Consider the following 26,381-nt stretch of genomic DNA (forward strand, 5'->3'; position numbering starts at 1 on the left):
AGGATTTGATCCCCTCACACGTTTGGGGGAGCTGGCCAGAGTGCTGAACTGACCTTGCTGGTTGCACAGCTCACCGCGCCCACACCCCGCGGCTCAGCAGCAGTACCCCCAAGACAGAGGCAGACAAGTGTTCTCAGCAAGCTCCAGACTTATGACATCAGGCATATAAACAGCTAGTGGAATTTCGGAGTACATTGCATTTGATAGTTCCCAGACCTGTTAGAGCTATTTTTTATTTAGGAGAGTTTGGGAATAGCTTTGGCGGGAGTGCACTGCAGTTCAAATGAATATTAATAGTGGTCTTGGAGCAAAGAAAATATTTCCTTCAGTTCAGTATCTGGTATGTATCCAAGAAGGAGAAATTTCCTTAGTACTAAAAGGCTTGGGGCACGGGGGTGTGACGAGCCTTCTGAAATCAGGAATCACCAGCATCAGTTGGGAAAAGAACTCTACTTACAGTTTAAATCAAATTGTCTGAGCTTCCCAAGTGCCTCTTAACTGAACACTCTCCCCACAATTCCTCCCCTCAACAATTTATTTCTCACAGATAATACCAATCTCTCTCTCTTTGTCGCTGTGCAGTGTATTAATGATTCTCAAAATCTTTCAGTTTATCCAAACCTGAAACACCTGCGCCAGAGCTGTGCCATTCACTCCCCAACCGTTAACCCACCAGTGCTCATCGCCCCTTCCCCACTCCAAAGAGAAAGCCAAACGAGTGATGCCCGTTGGGAAGCCTGCCTTATCCTGGGGAAGCAGGAATGTCCCTGCCCTGCACCTTTACATTTTCTCTGTCAAGGAGGCAGTCTGCACAATTCCTTTCTTTAGCCCGAGGTCCCACGTCCCAATTAACATAGACACTTCACTGAAGCTGAAGAAATTTTCTGCTTGATGTGTTTTATGTCCCATCATTATTTCCCCTGCACATCACATGCCTCTCTGAGGGGCACAGGAGAATGTGTCTGGTGCAGGCTACTGGGGGAGGGTTCCCCACCACTTAAAAAGGAGGAGATGGACTCACAAAGGAATTCATCCAAAGCCTCTCCCTCTGACTTCCCAGGAGGTCGGGACTCCCAACAGTTCTCTCCTGCTTTGGAAACTTCCTTTGCATCCATACCGCTCATTTCCTGCCTCGCAGGGTTGGCTGTTTCCCTCTCTCTGTGTCTCTACAGTGCTGCTATGTGTCTGCTTTCTCATCATGGCTGGGGCAGGAGTGATAGGTTCCTCACTATTTATGGGGTGAGACTGGAGGCAGAGCAAACATTCATTGGCTCAAAGTGTGGAGGAGTGCAATCAACGACTACCCCCCCCCACACACACACACCACCGCAACCACAATGATTGAGCTTGTTTTCATCAGGTGGGAGACATCAGAATTGTACATGAGCACATACAGACTATTCACAGCAATAAAGAAAAATGAATAAAGTCTATACAAGCTCCCAGGTGGGAGGATTTCAAAGGGGAGGAACCCAGGGCAGGGGAAGCCTGCCTCTATGGTAACAGTGGGGACTGGCAGTTGTCCCACAAGACTCTCTTCTTGGTTACATCCCCTAAAGTTAGAGGACGCACCCAAATGCCCATGCAAGATACAGAATCTGCTCTGAAATGAAAAGTATTTCCATGGTGAGGTGGAGACACTTGTCTCGACCCTTTGGGTTCCCAACAGTGGCAGGTAACCTATGCCCCAGGTGCAGACTCTTTCCTAAAGTTCCCCAGACGGGCCCCAGAGGATTCTTGAGCATCTCTAGAATAGAATTCAGAGCTCATATGTGTATGCAGGGCAAGGCTCCTCAGCAGTGGACCTGCTCTGGTTCCCTGGGCATGGCAGGGGCAGGCACCAAAGCCACCCAAATACCCAGGGGAGAGAGTGGGCACTGGCAAAGGAAACCTTCAGGCACCTGCTCAATGTGCATTCTCGACATCGCCCACAGCCATTTCTAGGAAGAGCTGCTGGCCGTGGCCCCAACAAAGCCTCCCAAAGAGAAGCTGGGTGCTGAGATGAGGGGGCAAGCTGAGGGAAACAGCAACCCGGACATGTGAACAGCATCCCTTGATGAGGAAGCAGATGGGGGTGGTGACCCCAACCCGAGGCAAACCCGAGCTCTGTGTGTGGCTGAAGTTCTATCAGCCTCCTTCACAATCACCTCCTCTGACAAGCCACAGTCCCACTAATACGCCATTGACCTCGAGTTTGAGTCTGGGGCTGATTTGCTGCTCTGTCTGGGGGAACCCCAGGGGCCTGTGGCTTAACGGGAAGAAATCCTCATTTTAGCAGCAATCGTTTTTCCTCTCTTCCCGCCACAGTGATCAAATTACCAGGCTGCTTCTCCTCAGAGAAAATGGATCGACGGGTCCCAGGAGGCACTGCCCATTTGCCTGTCTGATGGGTTGGGGAAGGGAAAGCAGGGATGTATGTGTACGTGTGACCCTCCCTCCCCCACCTGCGATGGCCACCCAGCAGCAGGGACACCATAGGGAGGGCGGGCGCTGGAGTCTCAGCTGCAGGAGGCCTGGCAGGTGGCTGCATACACACTGCTGCCCACCATGCCCCCACTGCTCAGGCTGCTGGTGGGACACTTGAGGGGCTTCATGCTGCTGTCCCTCTGGATGTGCAAGTGCTCGAGCCGCCAGCGCTCCCAGCTCTTCCGAAACTCCATCTGGACCTTCCGTGGGAAAAGGAGGGAAACAAAAGCCATCATGCAAACCGACTGCCCACAAAATGGCCCCATTATTACATTAGTAGGGAAGGGAAAAAATCCACTGCATTATATTAAGAGACACAAGTCAAGGCCTTCGGGCGCCTAAATTAATATCCCAATAAAATTGTTTATTGTTGTCTCCTTTTTTCCGCCTCTCCTCAGGAGAGAGATGGGCTTGATGATTTAATTGGTCGCTTCCATCTCTAAACTCTGTGACTCAGCTAAGTACCTTTTACAATCCATCACAGTATTATTTAACGGAAGAGAGTGAGAGAGAGAAATGCGGGGAGATGGGAGAGAGAAGTAGAGTGAATTGGACTTTAGAGCGCACTCTCCAGGTCGCAGCCTGGATGACTGAGAAGAGGGACAGCATGCCCCTAACCCTGGTGGCGCCCACACTGGACTCTTACCCAGGTCCCAGTGCCTCACGGGAGGAAGGAGGACAGGAGGCTGGGAGTAGCCGCTGCAGTGAGGAGGGGGCTGCGGACGAGGGCTTATCAGCCTGGATTTGAACTAATCCCATCCAGGGACTAGTTCCAACCCATGGGAGGTTCAGCCCAGGAGAGTTCAGTCAACCAGAACCCCTGCTGTGCTAGGCTTCCCCCCATCAGGAAAAGCCCTCTCAACAGGGCTGATGCTTGGGGACCAGGTTGTTGGGCAGACAGATACAAATCCAGCGAACACTGTGGAGCCCCACGTCACGTGAGGCCCTGAGGTGGAGCCGTGGCTCCTCGTGATGGCCAGTGATTCTGGTCCGCCAGAGGGGGCTGTTGGAACCAGCACATCTAGCCCAGGATACCTGGAGTGCTCTTCCGGGGGATGTTCCCCATAAGTCTGATTTCCAGAGCTTCTCTGAGGCCCCCCACCCTTGCCCCCAGGCCTCCCCACACGGGAATGTCTGGGGCCTGAGCCCTCCCTTTCAGGCCATGGCCACCAGGACAGCCAGCTGCCAGAAGCTCATTAACAATGTCCCCATTAGTCCCTATACAAATACCCCTCTTCTCTGCCTCCTGCAGGGGCTGTCACTCATATAGCTAAGCTCATCACGACACCTGGCGTGGCCGCAGGCCATCTCTTAAAAGAGCTTCTGTGCCGAGTGGAGCTGAGAGGCCCAGTGTCTGCCTGGCAAGATGGCCCCAGTATCGCAGGCAGTGTCGCGGAGCCCAGGCTGGAGGAGGGAGGGAGGTGGAGTGGACACCGCCAATAGTCCCCCTCCTCTGTGCCAGCTTGCTGCCCAGCTAAGGGTGTGTGGTATGTGTGCTGACAGATGGGGAGGGGATGCCTGAGGACAATGGTGACCTCTGCTTGTGCAGCAGCAGGGTGGCCAGTCTTGCCTCACAGCCCTTTACTGGTGAGGTGGGGAAGAGAGATGGTAAACTGAGGCACACCCATAGGAAGCCACCTTTGGGACTAAAAAGGTCTCATGGATACCAGCAGGAAATCGGACAGGACTGGGACTTCTCAGAGTGCTGAGACAGGTGTCCCCTCTGTCCCCACCTCCCTCAGCACTTTCTCTGAACCTCAGTTGTGGACCCTGTAATAACAACTGTCATTCAAATCTATCATGTATTGGGAACTTATTGCATGCCCAGCATTTTCCACGGATTATTTTAGTTAACTTTCACAGCAACCCTGTGAAGTAGCTCCTGTTATGACTCTCGCATAAAGGTGAGGAAACCGAGGTGCAGAGCATTCAAGTATTTCTCCCAGTCTCAGCCAGGATTTGAACCTAGATCTTGACTAACTCCAAAGCTGGTCCCCTAATCACTGGCCCTCTGTCTCCCGTGACTCTTTAGGTCATGCTTATTTCTGGCCTGGTCTCCCCCCAACTCAGCTGGGAGTACCATGAAGGCGGGCACCACATCTTCCTCATCTCAGGTGCCCTGACCCTGGTACCACGCCCAGCACACAGTAGGTACTTGATAGGTGTTTGTAAAATGAGCCGAATGAATGAACGAGTAATGAAATGAGCATCTGACATCGGGCTCCTTTGGTTACTGTGTTATTACAATGAAACACCAAAGACAGTAACGCAAATCCCAGACGCCCACTCCAGCACTTAGTCAGTGCACTTTCATTCCTGCCTCCCAGAGCCTCTCGTCAGGCATCAAGCCAGGCTCTGGAGTTTGGGATGAACTGGGAAAGCTCATTCACCTCCATTTGCACTTGGGGAGACAGGCCAACCGATTGCCTGGGTCACACAGCCAGGCAGTGTCAGAACTGGATCAGGCTCCGGAGTCAAGAGCCCATGAGAGGCCATGAGCTGCCACAAAACCATCCAAGTCTCTCCTCTCCTGGGCCCACTCCGCACCCACTGGCAGCTGGTGCAGGCCTTGGGACCCACACAGCACCAACATCCAAGCCCGCCTTTCTCTTTGGGTCACAAGTACCTGGCATTGCCATGGCAACCCGAGTCTGGAGAACAGCTCTGGGAACAGAGGCCTCAGCCCAGGAGCCACATGTGTTTGGTGACGTGTGTGTCCTTGTACCTGGAGGAGCCAGGGCGTAAGGCATTTCCAGGAAGGTTTCAGGGAACTAGGCAGTGCACTTAAACAAGGCAGACACGATGGGTCCTCAGAGCTGGGCTGGACCCCGTGGCAGGAGCCTGTGAGAACCTGAGGGGAGAGGCCACTGGGGACCTGGTGATTCAGGGGTCAAGTTATTTGCCAAGGGCAGAGTGAGGATATGTGCCCATCGTCCCTCCTTACAAAGTGGGGCCAGCCTGCAGGGTGGTGCAGGCAAGAGGGTGGGTGACAGGGTGAACAGGCTTTGAGGAATGGAATCAGGAGAAGAGACTGAGCCAGGGTCCAGGTGAGACTCTCTGCAGAAGTGGTGGGGAAGCCATTGCATAGGTGAATGCAAGTGGTGTGTGCGTGTGCGTGTGTGTGTGTGTGTGTGTGTGTGTGTGGTGGTGAATGTGTGAGGCAAGCATGGCTTTGGGAGAAGGGGGAAAAGTGGGAAAGGGGGTTGGGGTGTTGAGAAGGTGGCAGTAGGGAGCCTCACTCTCTTCATAGGCCTCTGCCCCGTCTGCCCCTCTCCCACCTAGGGATACCTGACACCCCTCCTGTCCCCCAGAAAATACAGCATCAGAGCTTAGGGCCGGGTAGCACATCACCCCTCTGGCTGAGAACCATTACTGAAGGGAATGCCACCCGGAGTGTCCTCTGCACCTGCCTTCCCTGCTTCCCTGGCCCATCCCACTGAGTCTGGCCAGCCCTCTGAGACCTGCCCATGGGAATAGCTTATTAACGGGCCACCCTTTGCATGGTGCTGCCTCCACCTCCCGAGCCCCAGCAGCCCTGAAACATTCGTAGGAAGCCCTCCCACAACCGGATAGCTCTACCACCTTCTAGCTATTGAATGGGGTCTGTTCATTTTACTTTGCTGAGCCTTAATTTTCTCATCTGTAAAATGGGGATAGCATCTGCTACACAAGATTGGATTTAATAAAACACTTGAGCACCTTTTACACAGTAAGTGCTCAGGAAATGTTTCTCTCTCTTTTAGAGATCTAAAGTCCATGTAGTCTGAGCATTATTACTTCCATTTTGTAGATGAGGAAACTGAGGTTCAGAGTGGGCATGGAGCTTGCCCAAAGTCACACAGCTCATTAAGTGATGGGGCCTGGAAAGGAGCAGAGACCTGATGCCAAAGCCCACATCCTGGAATCTTTCCTACTACATCACACTGTTTCTTTGAGCCATCTCACAGGTCCCTGAATCACCAAGGTCCCCAGCCACTGCTCTCCATGTCCCCACACCCATAGCAAAAGTAAAATTTGTATTTATGAGCTGACTTTTAAGATCTCTGAGCTCCGGGATCCCAGATTCAGTGAATAGAAGCCACAGAGTGCTGGGTCTTTGACGAGCAGTACCCCTGGGTCATCTGAGCTCCAGCCCCAGTGACACAAACCCTTACCTGGGCCTGAATGGAGTTAACAGAGTCCTCAGTTTCCCCCCTAGACTGTGTGGTGGGGGGGTGCCTACGCATTCTTCCCTGCTGGGGGTTAATCTTCTTGTAGAAATTTCCCCAGGTGGCCCTGGTGCTGCCTGTAGGACTGTTATTTGTTCCCCCTCAGGAAAGAATTGGTGGGGGCTGTGGTATGTGTGATATCCACTTTGAAGGCTTGGGGTTACTCCAACACAAGGCTGGGTACCTCGGAGCAAGGGGGTTGTCCCCAGGCACCCACAGACACATACAGCTTCTTTTCCCAGGAGCTGACCACCCCAGAGAGGGGAGGGCTGTGGTCCTGCAGGGCCTATAGGAGAGGGTGCAGGGGTCAGCAAGAGCCCTCTTCTCCCAGACTAGCACCCAGGAAACCACAGGAGGAACGCACCCCCTTTCCACAGTGGACCGGGGTCCCTGCTGGCCTGCACAAAGAACAAGGTGCTTTCTTCTTTCAGGTAGACTTCATTTGAATCCTGGCTCTGCCACTACTTCAGGCCAAACCTGGGGCATGTTTCTTACTCTTTCTGATCTTCAGTGTTTTCATGTGTGAAAAACGGGAAACCTGAAACCAGAATTTTACCAGGGATTTTTTGGGGAGAAGCAGTGACAATGACATGAGACAGTGATTATGAAAGCCCAAGGCTGTGACTTGGGCATGTCTGTTGAATCACCTTATAACAGTCACCACTATCTGTTCACTCAGGACCTCCTTAACATGAGGCTCGTCTTCCCCGAGCTCACATATGGTTAAGGTATGCGTGTGTGTGCGTGCGTGTGCGTGCATGTGTGTGCAGGCATGTGTGTGTGCATGCATGTGCGTGCATGTGCGTGCGTGTATGTGTGTGTGCATGTGTGCATGTATGTGTGTGCACACAGGTGTGTGCGTGCATGTGTGTGCGCAGGTGTGTGTGCGTGCATGTGCGTGTGCATGTGTGTGCACGCATGTGTGCACGGGGTGTGTGCATGTGTACGTGTGCATGTGTGTGCGCACATGTGTGTGTACAAGATGCCTCCAACTCTAGTGCCTCAGTTGGGTGGGGGGGGTTTGAGCTGAAAAGACTGATGGAAGTCCCCACTGCACTACTCCAGAACAGCCAATGGCAGCAGCCCAGCAGGCTCCCCACGTCCCTCCTCGGGCCTTACCTCATTGTTGACAAAGCAGTACAAAATGGCCACCATCAGCCCCTGGAAACGAGAGTCATGTCAGCAGGGAGGAAGCGGGAGGGAGGCACCCTGCAGGCAGGCCCTAAGCTGAAGATCCTTGGGGTCCAGACTCAACATCCCCCTCCTCAGATTGGGCAGCCCCAGAGACGGGGCTGGTGGGCGCCTTCTCCTTTCCTTTCTAGAGGAACAAGAAGGCCCCATGATCAGATATGGCAGAAGCTCTTCAACCATCCTCTCTTTGAGGAGGCCTGACCTGAGAAAGTACACCACCTCTGATCGCGGGGAACTTTCCCTGCCCCAGCCCCAGCCCCAGCCCCATCTGTCCACTCAGGAGACACAAGGCTCCAGTGCTGTGGTGTGTGTGTGTGTGTGCGCATGGCTGTAAATGCACACATGGGCCCACATGCTGGTGGCCATCCCATAAGCCTCCTGAGTGGCTGGGACCGTTTCTTATATTTCTACACCCCCATTGACACTTGTACCCCCTCAGCAGCATCTAACACTAGTGAAGAGGATCAATTCTTGGCTTTGGAAACCACGTGACCTTGCAAATCTTGTTTTAACAGCTCTGAGCCTCAGTTTCCTCCTCTGTACAATGGAGATAATCGTGCAAACCTCCTGGGGTTCCATGAGGATTGTGCACAATGTGTGTAAAGCAGCTGGCAGGGCACCCACCACCCACCCAGGAGCAGCCCAGTAGATGGCACTTGGAATGCCAGGCTCGGTGCCCACAGCTACATCCGGGATGGCTTCTTGTCCAATGTGCTTATCGAAAAGACTGGCCTGGGTGTCAGGACATCTGGGGGTTCCAGCTCAGGCTCTGCTCCAACCACATAACTGTGGGCAAAGGTCACTTTCCCGGGGGCGTCAGGCCACCCATCTGTGTGGTTCAGGCTAGTCTCTGCCCCACCCTCACCCTGGGACTTTGAGATGGGCCCCCAGCTGGGAGGTCACCTGGAAGGAGGTGAAGGAGAGCTCTGTGAGCAGCTTGATGAAGCGCAGCGTCCCCCGGGCGTGCTCGTCCATCACGAAGGCAAAGATGACCTCATGGGTCCCCAGCAGGGGGATGAGTGTCAGTGTGGACTTGGCAAGTCTGGGGGTGGGGCGGAAATGTCATTCTGGACCTCTCGCACGGACTCTTCTTCCCTTTCTATGCCCGCAACCCCCACCAAGGCCTGGGTCACAGATCCTCCCATCCCAAGTACCCTGGGACAGGCTGCTCGGAGGGCAGGAAGTAGAGGTAACCCCAGAAGTCCAGGAGCTACCCAGGTACAGGGCTGAAGGAAAGGCTTGGGGTCCCAGGCCAGGCCTGGGTGGGAGAAGGTCATGCAGTTCTCCAAGCCCAACACCCCAGGATCTCTGTCTCTGCTGGAAGGCAGGGCTGAGGGTTCCAGCAAAGCCAGCTCAGTGACATCACCTGCACTTGATGTCCGTCTTGCACATGAGATTGGCTTTCAGTTTGGACACCACAATGCAGATGACCCGGACGAAGATAAGGAAGTTCACCTGCAGGGCAGGTGGGTGGGTGGTGGGGGCTCTCCCCAGACTCCTGGTTCCCCAGGGCTCCCCACAGCACCACCCCCAGGTTCGCCATGACTCCCTCTCCCACCCCTACACCGCCACTCACCCCAATGGCAAAGAGAATGGGCAGCCGGATAATGAGCCAGTAATTCATGTTGGAGTTCCTGGTCCAGCAGCTGGACAGGGGAGAGACACACAGACTCCAGCTCACAGTCTAGGTACAGGCGTCCACAAGTATACCCGGGCATACAAAGTGACACATACAGAGCCGCCAAATACTGCCCCAATCAGTCCCACAGACACACACAGACACACAGACACACAGACACACACACACACATGGCCCCTTCATGAACCTACAAACACAATCTTTTGTACACTCAGCATCATACACAAAGTAACAAACATTTTATTCACAGTCATTGTAGAAGAAGCTGCAGTGGGGTATCATGTACCCAGCACCATTTGTCATCATATGATTCGGGGAGGGTGGAGAGGGGGAGTTAGAAAACTAAAGTCATAAATTAAGCTCTGGTCCCTCAGTTTCTCCTCCCAGGGGCCAAGGAACCCCATGGGGTTTGAAGATGGGGACCTTAGCACACTCACCCCGTGGAATAGGACTCACCCCTCATCCTCATAGAGGTACTTGACAATGCCCCAGGGGATAACAAACAGCAGGGGAACACCTAAGAGGAAAGAGGGAAAGAGAGAGGGGAGAGAGGCTGGCAGGCCAGAGCCATCGACCACGCACACCAAGGAGCCTCTCCACCCCTCCTCCCCGGCCTCTCCCACCGCCAGCCCTTCTCCCTGCCTGGCCCCAAACCACTTTCTAGTAGGTATGGAACCAGGCTGGTCTGGGTGCATGAAGAAGGCAGGCTGCAGGGACCACCCTCCTGCCTCCGACTCCCCAGACTTTTCCCTACAGAGAGGTCCCCACCACGTGTGGCTGTGTTAGTCGTCACCAGTCTGCCCCTTCCGTGGGCCAGGCACACTGCCAGTGTTTGCCCCTAGGGTTGTGGCTGCAACACAAGGATACAGACACCTGAGCAGCAGAGGGACAGGGCCATGGAGCAGATATGCTGGGTGAGGGGGGAAGAGGCCAACTCTCTGATGCCCTCCCCCCTCTGCCTCAGTCCACACGCCCAACTTAGACGACAACTTCAGGCACCGGAAGCCCTACCAGTCATCTGTTCCCTGCCCGCACGCACCTGCAAGTGGCTGGGCGGAGCCTGCAGTAGAGAGAGGAGCCTATTCTTGATGCGGCAGCCCAACTGACCCCACAGCAGCCCAGCGTAACAGCTCCAGTAACAACAGCACTTTCTAATTTGCTGAGACTTGACAGATATGGTAGCAGCCTCTAGGACGGCCCTCCCAAACCCCACCTCCTGGAATTCCCACGCTGGTGTAGTCCACATTGTATCAGGCTGTGTGACCAATGACACACAGCAGAAGTGTGGCGTGCCACTTCTGAGATTAGGTTATAAAAGACTGTCTTAAAAGGTTAGAAAAGGTTTGTCTTGGGCTCTTTCTCTCTCTCAATGTGATCACTTTCTCTGGGGGACACCAGTTGCCAAGTTGTGAGGACACTCAGATAGCCTATTAGGAGCCCCTGTGGCAAGGAGTGGAGGCCTCCAGCCAACAGCCAGCACGGTGCTGAGCTTCCTGCCAACAACCTGCTGAGCGAGCTTGGAACCCGATTTGCCCACCGCAGTAAAGCCTTGAGATGACAGCAACCCTGGTTGATAGCTTGACGACATCTCTGTTACAGACCCTGAGCCAGAGGCCCATAGCTGGGTTGAAGCCAGATGCCTGACCAGAGAAACTTCAAGATAATAATTATTGTTTTAAGCAGCTAAATTGTGGGGTTATTTGTTACGCAGCGATAGGTAACTAATATAACTGGTTACCAGTTCCTTGAGGGTAGAGACTCATTCATCTTCAGAGCTTCAGTGTTCAGCTCACCCCAAGAGCTCAGTATGTGTTTGTTGACTTAAAATCGGATTGTTCATTCTCACGTGACAGATGGAGATGGATTCAGAGCTCAGGAGGGTACAGGTGGGATTAGAACACAGGCCACAATCCCACACCCATACCAGCCCCCTCAACGGCTTTCTGCACCAACTCTCTCCATGCCTGTCTCTATTGGTGCCCCTCTCAGGGTTGGAGACGGGGGTGTCTGGGATAGGTAAAAGTGCATGGACATGGGTGTGTGTGTGGTTTGGGGGGGTCTCCCCCAGGAGCACATTTCCAGGGCAGAACCCACTTCATAGCCTTTCCTGCCATCGATCACCTGGAGCCTCAACACGTGATGTCATTCAGCAGCAGCTACTGGGTAGCTCGTATGCCTGCAGCTACTGTGCAGAGAGGGGTGGACGAAGCGGCAAAGCTCACAGCTGACCAGCATTCATCATCGGATAGCTCTCTCCTTGGCCATTTAGTTTTACACAAACCATGATGCTTTAGTAACAGACCTTCATGAGACTGGACAAGGAACGGATGCCCTCCAAAGGCTCCAGCACAGAGTGCAGAGTCCGCTACATAGAAGATACTCAGAGAGAATGGAATGAATGAATGAATGAATGAATGAATGAATGAATGAATGGACGAGGGAGTCAATATTTCAATGAGAGAAGGGAAACTCTCCAGGCAAGAACATGCCAACTCCTTGAGCCACACACATGTTCAGAAACCTCCTTGGGCATCCCAGGCACACGCTATCCTTTCTCTCTGAGACCCCACTCCGGGCCTGGGGAGCTCACTCATGTTACCAGCCAGACCTGGTGAACTTCATTCACTCATCAGCATTTCCTTAACAAAGTCCCTTTAAAAATACAGGCACAGCTCTGCCTCATGCAAACATTACACACTCCCTGCTGGCTTCATCTTTCTCCCATTTAGCAAATCAACAAGACAGACAAGAGAAAAAAAGCTCAAATTCAGACACAGAACCAGCTCCAAGAATTAATGAGGCCCTCGTCCGTCACTTGCCTCCCTCCTGCGCAGCCCCCTCGTGGTGGGTTATGGGGGTACCCGGCCACCCAATGACTGTGGCAGCAGCTGATGTGCCTTTTGAGGCCTCCCTCAACAGTGTTGGAGTCCTAATTTTAATTCTTCTGCTCGCACATGAAGCTAAACATTGTTTCCTAAGCACGCCAACTTGGCCCAGGCCTCCTGGCAGCTCAACAGCGCCGTTGGCTCTCTGTGCTTCTCTCTGCCCTCCTGTCTTTGTCCCTCTGTCTCTCCCTATATCTCCCCATCCAATTCCTCAAGAAAAGGATGCTCTGATTAGGGAAGGGGTCCTCCAGGTCCTGCCTTTGTGCCGCCCTCAGACCCTAAGCCCTGAGCTGGGGAGTGAGGTGGTGGGAAAGGACTGACGCCCCTCCCCCATTTCCCACTCCTAGACCTCAGGGCACCAACCATCCACCAACCACCCTGGCTCCTACGCACAGCACAACGTCCCTTTGATTGTTCCTGCCTTCAGGTCACCATGGTGACAGGCACTACGGGTGCTGACGTTATTTCCCAGAATGGACGGACGTGGTCCCCCATCCTGAGGACAGCCTTCCCAGAGCTCTCCGGGCGGCCTAACCCCCTCCCACCGCTAGTTAGCTGCAAGGGCCTTCAGCTGGCCACTGCCTGTTTGACAGCTCTAGTGGGATGAGGAGGCCTCAGAAGGGCAGGAAGGCTGAGCAGGGAGGGGCTGGGCACTGGGGGAGGAGAGAGGACAGTGGGGGTGGGAGCAGAGAGCTGAGTGCAGAAGCCAGGCCCCCCTGCCCACCTGTGCAGAGGCCTGAGCTTGCTCAGCTGGGCCCTCAGGAACTGAGAGATACAGCCTAGGCTAGAGAACTTTGTATGGCAGGAAGCGGGGCCCAAGGCCTGGGAGTCAGGAGGCCTGGTTCCGGCTCCTGCTCTGCCTGTAAGGCCCTCTCTGGGCCTCGGTGCCCTCAAGACACGGATCACATTAAAGCGCCTTTAGAGGTACTCTTCCACAAGGGGCTACACAGAAACACCAGCAAAAAGGGATGCGTGTGAAGACGGGCAGGGAAGCTGAGAGGTGCAGAGAGAGCACAGAGCCAGGGGACCAGTCAACCTGAGCCTCTTCCTGAGGGGGGCGGAACAGCCTTGCAAAGGGCCAGGGACAGGAGCCAGGATGGGATGGGGGACTTCCAGGGACAAGCTGGCTGCAAATGAGGAGGGAAGCTCCTGGAGGTTAGAGCAGCCAGAGGCAGGCAAATGAAGGAATGAGAAGAGAGAATGGATGAGTGACTAGCTGGAGGTGGAGGGCAGGTCCTGTGGTGTGTGTGGGGAGGGACACTGGTAGATTAGGGAGGGCCAGAGGGCAGGGCCTTCTTTGGCTCCATCCCAGGGGGGTTCCTGTGGGCCCTGCCAGAGTAAGCACTGTTGCACCTGTTTTCCCCGTAGTGGGGTGGGGGTTGGGGGCTGCTGCTGGTGGGTGTCCCAGCCCCTGCCCCATCCCACCCCTTTCTCATTGGAATCCCACATGGCGAGAGGCAGAAGCACAACCAGAAATGTTCCAGCAAAAAAAAAGACACAATGGTTCTCAGCAAACTTTTTTGGCTAGAACATTTCCAGCTGGGCTCCAGGCATATCCACGGTCTATCCTCTCCTCACCCGGCTTCCGGCCGACCCACCCTGCCCTACTCGGCTCTCCTGAGAGCCCTCTTCTTCATCATGTGACAGCCATAGCCTTCAGCCCCCACCCCAGTGACTTCCCACCCTGCGGGTCCTTTCCCTCAGGACCTGGGCTGCCCAGGACTGAATGAATGTGGGGCTCCATCTCCAGAGGGTCTTAGGATTGGGGGTGGGGAAGGAGGTTTCGAAGACAGTGCCACGACTGCCAACGGTATGGGAGGTGTACTTGGCCAGATAGAGTGGAGCCTCTGTTTCCATTAAGGGAGGAGGGTTATACAAACAGGGGAGGGTAACCATAACCCCTGTAGTATCTTGACAGCCCCATGGGCAGTCAGTGCTGTGCCCAGGAGAGAGTTATCCAGTGGGTCCTGTCCCTGGGCCCAGCTGTGTGTTCTGAGTACCAAGGTGGCCTCATGGGGGTCGCCTAAAGGCAGCAGTTTGAAGAGGGGCCAGGGTCTCCCCCCACATACCACAGGTCGGGGTGGTGGGGAGAGGTGAATGACAGTGGGCCTTACCCCATCCTATGCTCAGGTACAGCCTGAAGATGCGCTGCTCGGAGAGGACTGAGAAGGCCAGCAGCGTGTACAGGTACACACCCTCCACCAGAAGCCAGTAGTAATTGGCCGCCACGCAGTACTGCATGAGCAGGAACACCAGGCGGCAGCTCAGAGAGTCCTGAGGGCAGAGGAAGGGTCCCCCAGGGACGACAGCTCTGCCCCCTGACCGTCTTCCCCTCTCCCGGTCCCGCCCCAGCTGCTTGTCTACCAGGCTGAATGCAGGACAAGAGAGCTAACACCCCTGGGCCAGGGCTGGTGCTGAGAACTTGACTTCCTGACCTGTTTTAGCCCAAGGAACCCTCACTCTCCTGGGTGGAAGAAAGAATACTATCCTCAGTCAGGTAAGAAAACTGAGGCTCAGCTGCCCAAATTAGCTAGTAAGTGGCAGAACTGGGATTCAAGCCCAGGTCTGTCTTCAAAGACGACTCCCCTGCATCAGGCTGAGAACTCCCTGAGGGCAGGGTCTGTGTCTCCCCCCGAGGTTCCCCAGGGTGGACTGTCTCTCCCATCAAACTGGGGGCTCCCTGAGGACCAGGCCTGGGCAGCTCTTGCCTTTCTTTGTGCCAGGCCTGGGTGCGGGGGAGGCCAGCCTTCCCTGACCTCCCGCCCTCTCCAGGCCCTTCTTGGACACACCACACACCTGGTAGGAGAGGAGCCCATCCCACTGGTGCTGCTGGGCCGCTGTGCTGTACATCCACTTGAGGGCTGCGTCCTTGACGAAGACGGACAGTGCTCGGAGGATGAAGGACGCAAACAGATTCAGGTGGATGTAGTTCCGGGTACAGTGCAGGTGTCTGTGGGAGAAAGCAGGGCCCTTGCCTGGCAAGATGACCACCAGTTCTGCTCCACAATCCCTAATTCTCAGGCTAACACGCACTGTAGGCATGTTTCTGGCTCTGGGACTGTGCTCCTCTCTTCCTTTCTCTAAGAATGCTCTTTCCCCCCATTACCTTGAAAATCCTTTTGTTTAATTCAAGTCCTGCCTCGCCATGAAGGCTTAAACTGTGTGGTCACTGCCACCCGCCCTCCCTCACCCCCCATCCATATTTTATCCTTTTGTCTGTGGCATCTTCTTTTCTACAAAGCATGTGTATATAACCCAAGTGATTTATATGTGAGGACCGCTTTCCTGAACGGGGACTTTGCTTTGCTTTTGGATGACAAGGCCCATGTCTTATCCGCCTCCAGGCTGCCTTACAGAGGCACGCTGGGACTTAAGCACAGGGTAAGAATTCAAAAAGCATTGGATACAATTTCAATATCCTTTCATGTGAAAATGCATAGCAAACAGGAAATATGAGGGCATTTCTTCACCTGAAAAGCGCTATTTACCCAAATTGGGAGCAAACATCATTCTTTACTGAGAAATTTTAGAAGCATTCCCTTTAAAATCAAGAAAAAAGAAAGAAAAAAGGATCATCTAGCCTTAAGAAACTATCATCACATCTATTTAACATTTTACTACAGATCCTCGCCACTATAATAAGGCAAGGGAAAAATGTATTAGAATTGGAAATAAAGAAACAAAATTGTTCTTATTTATAGATGATAGATGATCTTCATAGAAAATCCAAGACAACTGACCCATAAATTACTGGAACTACTAAGAAAGTTCAGCAAGGTTGCTCATCTGTATGTTTATATACATACAATAAACAATTAAAAAGTAAATTTTAAAAATTCATTGACAATATGTATATATTTTAAACGTTTATTTACTTAAGTGTGTTTTTCCAGGACCCATCAGCTCTAAGTCAAGTAGTTGTTTCAATCTAGTTGTGGAGGGTGCAGCTCACAGTGGCCCATGTGGGGATTGAACCAGCAACCTTGTTAAGAGCACCACGCTCTAACCAACTGAGCTAACTGACCACCCCTCAATGACAGTATTTTTAAGTGGCTACCTAAAAATACGTCTAAGATGGACAAGGTCTCTACGAAGAACACAATAAAACTTGCTTAAAATCATTCAAGAAGACTCAATGGAATATAACACCACATTCATAGGTAGAAAGACTCACTATCTTGAAGGTTTCAATTCTCCCTACATTAACTGATAAATTCAATACAGCTATAACAAAAATTCCAACAATGTTGGTTTTTTTTAAAATAAAATTTAAAAACTTATTAAGAAGAGCCGAAGGCCAAGAATCATTCAGACACCCCTAAAGAAACACAAAGTAGGGTCCCTTGCTACACTGAGAACCAAAAATGTTAAGAAATATATACTAGCTATGGCACCATGGTATTGGTGAAGGGACAGATAAAGAGACCCAACAGATGAGGATGCAAATGACAGAAACGCACCCAGGCAGAGATGACCTTTGCTGCTTGGCAGAGTAGGCAAATGGAGGGGGAAGGACGGGCTGGCAGAAAATGGCCCTGAGACAATTAGCTATATGTATGCATGGGAAAATGAAATTAAATCTTAATATTCACCATAGAGAAAAATACATTCCAGGTGCATCAAAGAACCATGAGGGATGAGCAACACTTATGACCCTAGGATAAGGAAAGATTTCGCAAATAAGACCATGACGAAATTTGGTCTTTGGGAAAATTGATATGTTTTTTGATCAATTGACAACATTGATTTTTATCAATTGATAACATTTATTGTTTATCAATAAAAACAGATAAATCGCCATATTTCATTCCATTAAAATTAAGGACTTTTGTGTATAAAAGGCACCATAAAGTGAGTGAAAAAAATCAAACCATAGACTAAGCGAGGCTATTTCCTGGATTAGTATCCAGAATATATAATGAATGCGCAAGATTAAAAACAAAAAAGCCAGAGGGTAAGGGGGTTTGGGGGTGGGAGATGAGGGTAAGGGGGATCAAATATATGGTGATGGAAAGAGAACTGACTCTGGGTGATGAACACACAATGGGATTTATAGATGATGTAATACAGAATTGTACACCTGAAATCTATGTAACTTTACTAACAATTGTCACCCCAATAAATTAAAAAAAAAAGCCAAATAAACCAATAAAAAAGTAAGCTAAGGCTATGAGCAAGCAATTCTCAGAGTAAAACATAAAAAAACATGCTTGATCTCTTTAGGAGTCAGGGATATGCAAATTAAAATCATAATGAGATATTTCACACACTTCAGATTAGCAGCAACTCATATGTCTGAAAATACTAAGTATTGGCGAGGATGTTAAGCAAAGGGAACTCACGTTTATTACTGGTGAGAGGGCAAACTGGTATGATCACTTTGGAGAACAAGTTACCAACACCTAATAAATTTGCAAAAGCACGTTGTATTCAGACTAGGCAATTCTACCCACAGGGACATGCCCCTGGAGAAATGCACAAGGGGGTCACAGGTAAGAACGTTCATTGTAGTAAGGTTTACAATTCAGAAAAAAACAACAATCTCCAAATGTCCACTAAAAGGATAATAGATAAACTGTGACATCTCATATAGTACAGTACAGAGTGACAGTTAGCACGAATGAAGCAGAACTACCTGTATCAACGTGACCGAGTCTCACAAAAACATATTGTGGGGCCAAAAATAATATGTCTAACAGGAGACTATATGTCCAACATAACATTCAAAGTAAGCAAAATCCACGCTATATACTTTTACAGATACTTACAAATGCAGTAAAAGTACAGAGAGCTGCATGGGAATTAGAAGCAGCCTCGTTAGGGGTTCCTTCTAGGGGAAAGGGGCAGGGAGTGAGCGTTACCCTGGGAAGTATAACTGTGTGGTCCTTAGGCCGGACGGGGGATCTCAGTATCAGCCACTGTATATTCGGGTCACTGAAATACTTCATAATAAAAGGGGGTAATATTCATTGAGTGCTCATTTATTGAGTACTGACTATGTGCCCAGAATTGATGGCGCCAGCTGCCATGGGGTGACAGGAGGAACGCAGCTTTCCTGTTCCTGATAGTGGGTGTCTGAGCTCCCTGCCCTCAGAATCCCTCCTGCCCTTGAAGCCAGCCTCCAGGCTTGCCCCCACCAAATGCAGAGGTGGTGGGAAGAACTTGGTACTCTGGAAGGAATGGTTCGTCTAGGAAGACCTTTTCCACGGGGGCTGCTATGCTCCAAAGACAGCTGAATCTCTAAAACCCCGAGGTCTTGTCTAGAATCACACAGAATTCCTGATTATTTCGGTTACACATGTTCACTAGAGAGGAATTCCCCTAATCCTATCATCCACTGCTAAGGTTTGGAGTGTGTACTTTGTGGGTGTGCTTGTGGTGTTTGTTTTTCCTTTTTTGCAGTATTATACGCACACATTTACCCAGTAGAGGTTCGACTAAGTACACAGTGTCTTATCCTGTGTTTTCAGCCTCATATTTGAAGGTGTGGGCTCACTGGAGATCTTTTAAGACCCTGCCGCATTGTTCTTTGGTTTGGTGCCCCCTCCTCTATTTGGGGACAGAGAGGGAGTGAGGATGAGGCCGCACCCTCTGGGCCCTGGGTCCCCTACCTGAAGCCGAGGAGGATGGCCGAGGCGATGACCAGAGCAGAGAAGGACAGAGCGTAGCCCACTGTGTAGATGATGTAAAGAGACAGGAGCTGGTCCTCCGGGGAGCTCTGTGCAACGGGGACACAGTGTACACGGTGCACCCCATGCCCTCCTCTCCCACATCCTTCTTTCCCATGGGATAAGGTAGATGTGGGGCCCCAAGTCAGGCCCCACCAGGGATCCCAGAACTAAGAAAGAGAATAACCAATGGAGATGGTTCCGATTTCCACGGCGCTGTTCCAAGGCCAGAGAGGTGAACACACACCACCTCTGTCCAGAAAGCACTCTGTGCAAAGCCCCCAGAGGCCGGGGGACGGACAAGATGACCACAGCCCAGCCCAGTCAATGCCCAGGGTCCTCACTCTAATGAAGCTGGGACCCTGCTACCCATCGCTGGCTCAGTGTCCCCATTTTCAACTCACTCTCTCCCCTCGCTTGGACTCTTCGCATTCCGACAGGTCCCTCCAGGGCAGGCTGGAGTTGTCCTTGTACAACCACAGGCCATCGGCTGTGCAGAACCGGTACACGTGACCCTGCAGCACTGAGGCGAGAGACGTGGGAGCTGAGCCTTGGTCCAATGCCACATGCCTCTTATTCCTCTCCACCCTGGGGTCACCACGCTCCCCCAGGACTGACATATTGGGGTTAGTTACACCTCTTACACATACACACACAAACCATATTACCCTCCCCCCCCACACACACACACTTGGGCCTTCCTGCCCTGTCATATGCCCATTTGGCCCAGGGACAGGAAAGGCAGTCACTAAGGTGAGGGCCACCCAACCCCACCCTCAGCCTTTCCTCTCGGCTACCCTGCCATGCAGTCTGATGAAGCCATGTCTTTGAGATGAGATGACTCGAGCCCATTTGCACATCCCTGCCACAGCCTCAAATCACACTACTGACAAGGTCAGGCATGGACCAGTGTGGCCCTACCAGCCCACAGCCACCTGCTGTGACTTCTGATTTTCAGGACTCAGTACTCCCCTCCCTCCAACACTCCTCAAGTACAGCAGATCCAGGGAACAGAGTGGGCAGGGAGTTCCTGAGAGGAAGTGAGAGACACCACCATGCCTCAGTGACCCCAGTTTGAGGGAGGAGACACCACCATGCCTCAGGGGCCCCAGTGTGAGGGAGGAGACACAGCTCTGCCCTCGGGAAGCCCCAGTCTGAGGGGAGACATGGCCCTGCCTCAGGGAGCCCATCTGAGGGGAGACACAGCCCTGCCCTCAGGGGGCCCCAGTCTGAGGGGAGACACGGCCCTGCCCTCAGGGAGCCCCAATCTGAGGGGAGACACAGCCCTGCCCTCGGAGCCAGTTTAAGAGAGATACAGCCTTGCCTCAGTTAGCCCCTGTCTGAGGGGGGAGACACAGCCCTGCCCTTAAGAAGTCCTAAGCTGATGAGAGAGACACAGTCCTATTCTCAAAGACCACCTGATTTAAAAGGAATACATAATCAATGGTAGGGACACAGCCGTTGGAGACCCGCCATTAAAAGGCAGTGAGACTCAGCTCCTTCCTTCAAGTATCTCCCAGTACTTGGAGATGGCGACTATCCTTAGGGATCTCCCAGTTTGAGAGGGGGGGAGAGATCCAGCTGCAGTCCTCAGGGAGATCCCAGTCTGAAGGAGAAAGGAAGCATTGTCCCTGTCTAGGGAATAAAGACTGTCCCAGAAAAAAACCCAAAAAAGTGCTCAGAAATGCAAACCAAGAGAGATCAAACACAGGCCCCGCAGAGCTGTGCCCATTCACATTGCATCTGGGCATCTGGATGCTGAGGCCGTCTCCCTGCCATGCCCTACTGTCCTCCTACCCAGGGAGGTGGGTGACCTGTGGCCCCCAGGTTTGCTGAGGGGTCACAAGAGGGGATGAAAGGCTTACCATCTCCCTGCAGGAAAATGTGTCTGAACCCAGGGCTAGAAAACTGGGGCCAGCGGGGTGTGTGTGTGTGTGTGTGTGTGTGTGTGTGTGTTTGTGTGGTGGTGGTGGTGGGGCTAGTATTGGGGGAGCAAGGAGGGAAGTTAGAACCAGGGCAAATTTTCAAAGATTTTAAAATTCTAAGGGACTGAAAATTTTAAAGACCAGCTTTCCCAGCTGTGGGAGGAAGGTGCAGTGTGAGGCAGGTTAGAATGGAGAAGCCGCCGAGGCCCTGGGTGGCAGTGGCTGAGCAGAAGTTTCCAGGTGGAGAGGTAGCAATAAAAACTCTGTGGGAAGAGGCTCATTACATGTGTGCGTGATGGGAGCGCTGCCAGCCCCAGGGCCCACCCCGCTAGGGCACAGGAGGGACGCTGCCATCTAGGAATAGGGGCTCTAGTTTACAGTTCACAAAGCCTCCGCCCGCTCACCCACCGTTGTGAAGTGCAAGAGACCTTTACTGCAGCATCTGGTGACAGCCCTGTTCCCACCCTGTCAGGCCCCTGCAGGGTCTGCCCGTCAGACCCTCGTCCTTCGTGAACGCTGATTTCCAGTCACCCACTGCAGCCCCCTGCTCGCTCTTCTCTGTTCTCCTACTCCCTGCCATGAACAAACCCTGAACCAGGCCTCTGTTCAGGAGACAGAAGTATCTGGTAATACAGTGACGTAAGTCAGCTTGCAGCATCACTCCTTCTAGAAGGACCTGCATTTTAAAAGAGACTTCACCTGGAAGAGAAACAAAAACCTGAAAGTCTAATGGCGGGACTTCCGGCAGGCAGTGGGAAGAGCCGTGTCCCCAGATCCCCCCACCCCCAATGCATTTATGGACAAAATCAGGCAAGGTCAAAGGCAGAAAAGGGAAGGGACCTGGTCTCATTTTAGCCACTGGAGGGCCCCTCTCAGGCTCCCGAACGTGTCTGTTATCTGCTGGGTGGATGCCTGGGATTCTTCACCAGGGGACAAGTCTTCTGACACGTGGCCAAACCAGTGGTCGATAACCCCAGAGCAGTGATGGGGACTCCATGGGGAATGAGATACACTGATGTTGGAGCCTCCTCTGGCAGTCCGTTTTGAGGTGAGAAAAGAGGGAGGCAGAGGGGCCATGGAAGGGAGAGACATGGTGGCGGGGGCACAAACTGTCAAACTACCCATTTACCCAGGACTCGGCCCACGGCAGTGTGGCCCTAATGACACCCACTTGCCACAGCTGGATCAGGGCCTGCCACTCCGTGATTGCTGCTTCCCGCCCTTTGTGCCCCTTATACACACCCTCCCTGCAGGCTCTGCATTCACAGAATATGTGTTTGAGCTCCTGCTGTATGTCTGACACCGTTGCACACCACAATAGGCACAGTTAATCCCATTTTGCAGATGAAGAAGCTGAGCCTCTACCAGGCCAAGTGACCTGCCCAAGGTCATCCAGCCAGGAAGTAGTGTCAGGATTCAAACCCCCAGCTTTTTGCCTCCAAAGACCAAAAGTTAGCAGCCATTCTCGCTGCTGTCAACAATGGCCATGTGCCATTTCTCCACTGCCCTTCCCGTAGGCTTGGATTGGCCAGTGTCCTCCCAAAGGTCAGAGCCTCTGTTCAGGGCCCGCTGGGGGGACGGGAGGTGGTATGTGAACAGATGTCTGTGTTACTGGCAGAGTGTCAAGGGATCACTTCGTCCCTGAGTCTATATGAGTGCATCTGTCAATTATCCTTCATTAGCACCAAATATTAAAAGCCAGGCCTGGCTCCTGGCTGGGCTGAGGTCCCCAGACGCCCATTTTGGCTGGAGGTAGAGTGGGTCAGGGCACAGCCCTGCTTATCAGCCCAGCTTTATCTGGCCCAGGAGCTGCTGGTAAATCAGTCAGGGGTTTGGCTCCGGTCTTGTCAACACCAGGAGGCAGCCGGCCACATGCCAGGAGGCCCAGGGATACTTCATTAAGTCAGACCCTGGTGCTGGAAACAAAACCCCCAATTAAACAGTTCCCCTCCCGGAAATTGCAGCGGCGTCTGTAATCAAGCTAACAGCCACCCTTCCACGTGGATGCGGGCACACGGGGCTGAGGAGAGCTGCTCATGAATCCATTAGCTCCTGCATCCTGGCAACAACAGTGGCTGGCAAGGATGACTGGGCCCCCATCTTACAGACTGGGAAGCTGAGATTAAGGGAGGGTAGTCACAGGCCCTCCTCAAAGTGGTGGAATGCAGGTCCATGGCAGGGCTCGAATGGAAGGCATCAGCTTGGGCTGAGGCTAAGAGGCAGTGCATTGCGTCATGGCCCATGAGAAGGCACTCAGGTTCTGAACCACACAGACTCAAGTTCAAATCCTAGTTCTGCCTTCAGCCAGCTATAGGATCTTGGGCAGACCTCCCTGGGCCTCAGATTCCTCGTCTTAAAATGAGAACCATTATGACTTCCCCGTTCTGCAGTGTGAAGATTAGGAGATAAAGCACTCGAAGTGCCTGGAATATTGGGAGCCTTCAAAAACATTGTCACCATGGGAGTCCTGCTGCTGCCCCCACCCTGATTTCTCAAAAAGGCACCCCTTCTCTGAAGCTGAAGCTCAGGACACCACCTCAGCCAGAACCCCTCCAGCGCCAAGCTCCGGCCTCAGTCTCCCTTCAGCAACCCCGGCCTGCCAGGAAAGCTCCCAGTTCAATATTACTCAAGAGGCACCTGTCAGAGTTTCCAAGAATTGTGAGTGATAGACTGACTACTTTGAAAGCATTTTATGACTCTCGTGTAATTAGAACTAAGCTAACAAACAGGTAGAGCTCAGGAAGGAATGTAGCTAAAGAGAACAGAATGATTCGTAACAAACAAATCAGCTGTTTGTGGGTAAACAGAGGCTGTGGGAAGGCCCCCAGGCAGCAACTGAAGCCACTCCAGCCGACTGGTTTACAGAGAAAATCTTGTTGACACCAAGCATCTCCTTTGAACTCATTCCTTCCTTGACTCATCTGCTCCTGCCCTCTCCATGCAATCCAGAGTCCCAAATTCTAAATTATAGGGGTCTGAATTCAAGAGCTGCCTTCCCTAGGCCATTGTGTAGCTCAGAGGCCTGAGGCCTGGCCCCACCTCCAAGGTGGTGCCTGGATGTCCTCCCTTCACGCAGGGCCCTCCATCCCCCTTCTCCACCTGCCTGTTCTTTTAGGCCTGACCTCATGTCACCTCTCTGGAAGCTTCCCTGATGCCACACCCCAGGCAGAAAAGGTGGCTCTGACCTCCCTCAGCAGCACCTCCTGCGCCCTTGAGTTGACCTCTTCAGCCTCGTGGCGAGAGGTCATCTCTTCTCCCCAACACACACACACACACACACACACACACACACACACCTATGGTCTCACTGGCATTCCTAGCTCCTGACACAGACCTAACCCAGGTGTCTGGTAATTGTTTGGAATTTAATTATTTCACTCATTCCTCTGCCCTGCTCTGTACCCAAGAAGGCTCACCCCTGTGGACAGCATCGCTTGGCTCCCTGCGCTCTACTGGTTTGACTAATGGAGGACAGTGGCAGAAAGTAGGAGAGTGGAAGGAGAGAAAAGCTGGGGTATCTCTCCCTTGTCCCTTCCTACCTTGATTCGGAGGTTCCGGCAATGGCTTCACCCCTCTGTGGCCACAGCCCTGCTGGGTGACCTTTCCATCACCATGACCACCAGCTGTCATGGGAGCCCCACAGTCCCATTCCTGCCCCACTCAGGTCTAAGGATGCTAAGCTTCCCACAGACATAGTCCAAAGACCAAGGTGCTTTATGTACCTTATTGGCCCTTTAGCCCTGTCCAGCCTCTGAAAGTGGCCCCTCCAGTAAATTCTCTTCAAATTCCCAGCTGAGTATGTTTTCTTTGCCAGGACCCTGTTTGCGACACCCCCTGTAACTTCTTCCCACCCCTAACTCACACTGAAGTTTCTCTACAGGCTCCTCCATTGATCGACCCAAGAAAGCTCCAGGACTGCCCCCTTCCTGCTCCCACATGCCCTGGGTGGGGTGAGGGAAGCTCCCATGCCAGCCTCTGCCCAGGGGATGGCCAGGCCAGACCAGAGACAGTAATTATGCTGAGGGAGCCCGTGCTCGGTGTCTCTGTGGATCCCTAACTCAGGGAGAGGGGAGAGGGAGGCAGAGACGGTGATTCTGAGTGTCAAAAAAGGGAGTGAATTAGCTTGGTGACTGGGGGGGTGGTGGTGAGGAGGCTGGCAGGGGGCCTGTGCAGTGGCCGTTATCTTCATATAGAAAGCAATAAAACTGTGTTCGCTCATAAACGGGCACCACCAGGACCTATTTCCTGCTCAAATAAAATTAAAGGTGATGGATGGAGCCCAGAGCAGCAGGCAGAGCTGGGGGCATCTTAGTGCTGAGTGATGAACCCTGTCCTGCGCCTGGCTCCCAGGGGTCTAGAAGGACAGCGCAGGCTGGCCAAGGAGCCAGTCTCAAACCTTTGGGAGGCAGGGAAAGTGGGTATTGCGGGAGATGGGTGAGGTAAGTAGGGTGAGCAGAAAAAATTAACAGCGACCATTTTCCAAGGATCTGTAACCCCCATCACCTGGCTCTGTCCCATGTCCTAGGTGAGCCAGCTGAGGCACAGAGCGGTCTGGGAATTCACTCAAGCTCACACAGCCACTTAGAACACTAGCAAGCAGAACCATCAGATCATAAGACTCAATTCTTCCATCGACAGGGAGAGGGCAGGCAGCTCACTGCCAGCAGAGGCCCAGGCCATTCAGCTGTCTCCATGCCCAGGAACACGTATATGCATACATATACACACACACAAACACACACACACGCATGCATACACATTCAAGGAAGCGTGGTGTAGCAATGAAACACTGAGTCTAAATCATACTCGTGACTGAGTCCTGGGTCTGCTACTCACAAGCTGTGTGAGCTTGGAAAAGTCACTTAGCATCCCTGTGCTCAGTTTCCATCTCTATAAAATGGGAGGATAATCAGAGTACTGGCCTCATAGGGTTGTTGTGAGGATGAAATGAGTGTAGGTATGTAAAGTGCTTACAGCACTCCACAAAAGTGCTGTGTGAAGGCACCCTCTGTGTCCTAGCCAGGTGCCTGCCCATTTTCAGGCTGACTCTCCCAGCGCCCCTTCAGGGAGAGGCGGGTGTCCTGGGAGGGTGGAGAAAGAGAGAGTGCCTCATTAGGACTCCTGCCGGCGCTTCATCTAACCTGAGTCCTGAGCTCTGAGGTGAAGCTCAAGCCAGGCCCGTCCAGGTGACCTAGTGTTCCACTAAGGGGCCACCTCCCCCAGGAAGACAGCTGGCTTTCCACAGTATGACCTCATTCTCACACTTGCTTCTGGGCTGGTTTCTGCTTGGTCCCTTCAAGGCACAGTGGTTAAGAGCACAGGCTGGGTTCAAATCCTGGCTCTGCCATTTACCACGTCATTTGGAGGAAGTGGCTTATACTTTCTGGGGCCTATTTTCT

At 52.6% G+C, this 26,381-nt stretch overlaps 1 protein-coding gene across 2 annotated transcripts in view; it reads right to left on the reverse strand.

Annotated features, from left to right (window-relative positions):
* Positions 1-1,333: 1,333 nt before the first annotated feature.
* GLP1R (glucagon like peptide 1 receptor) overlaps positions 1,334-26,381 on the reverse strand; it is a 34,741-nt gene continuing 9,693 nt past the window's right edge. Inside the window, exons 4-13 of one of the 2 annotated variants that reach the window (XM_074332878.1) lie at positions 19,462-19,580; positions 19,001-19,107; positions 15,186-15,339; positions 14,504-14,663; positions 9,961-10,021; positions 9,442-9,511; positions 9,232-9,320; positions 8,769-8,907; positions 7,794-7,835; positions 1,334-2,666 (exon numbers count right to left, since the gene is read on the reverse strand). In XM_074332878.1, coding sequence (XP_074188979.1) covers positions 2,499-2,666; positions 7,794-7,835; positions 8,769-8,907; positions 9,232-9,320; positions 9,442-9,511; positions 9,961-10,021; positions 14,504-14,663; positions 15,186-15,339; positions 19,001-19,107; positions 19,462-19,580 — 1,109 coding nt within the window. In that variant the 3' untranslated portion in view covers positions 1,334-2,498. The remainder of the gene's footprint in view (positions 2,667-7,793; positions 7,836-8,768; positions 8,908-9,231; positions 9,321-9,441; positions 9,512-9,960; positions 10,022-14,503; positions 14,664-15,185; positions 15,340-19,000; positions 19,108-19,461; positions 19,581-26,381) is intronic. The other variant, XM_074332877.1, reaches the window with a different exon arrangement.

Source organism: Rhinolophus sinicus, linkage group LG05, assembly GCF_036562045.2.
Source record: "Rhinolophus sinicus isolate RSC01 linkage group LG05, ASM3656204v1, whole genome shotgun sequence".
Lineage (NCBI taxonomy): Eukaryota > Metazoa > Chordata > Mammalia > Chiroptera > Rhinolophidae > Rhinolophus > Rhinolophus sinicus.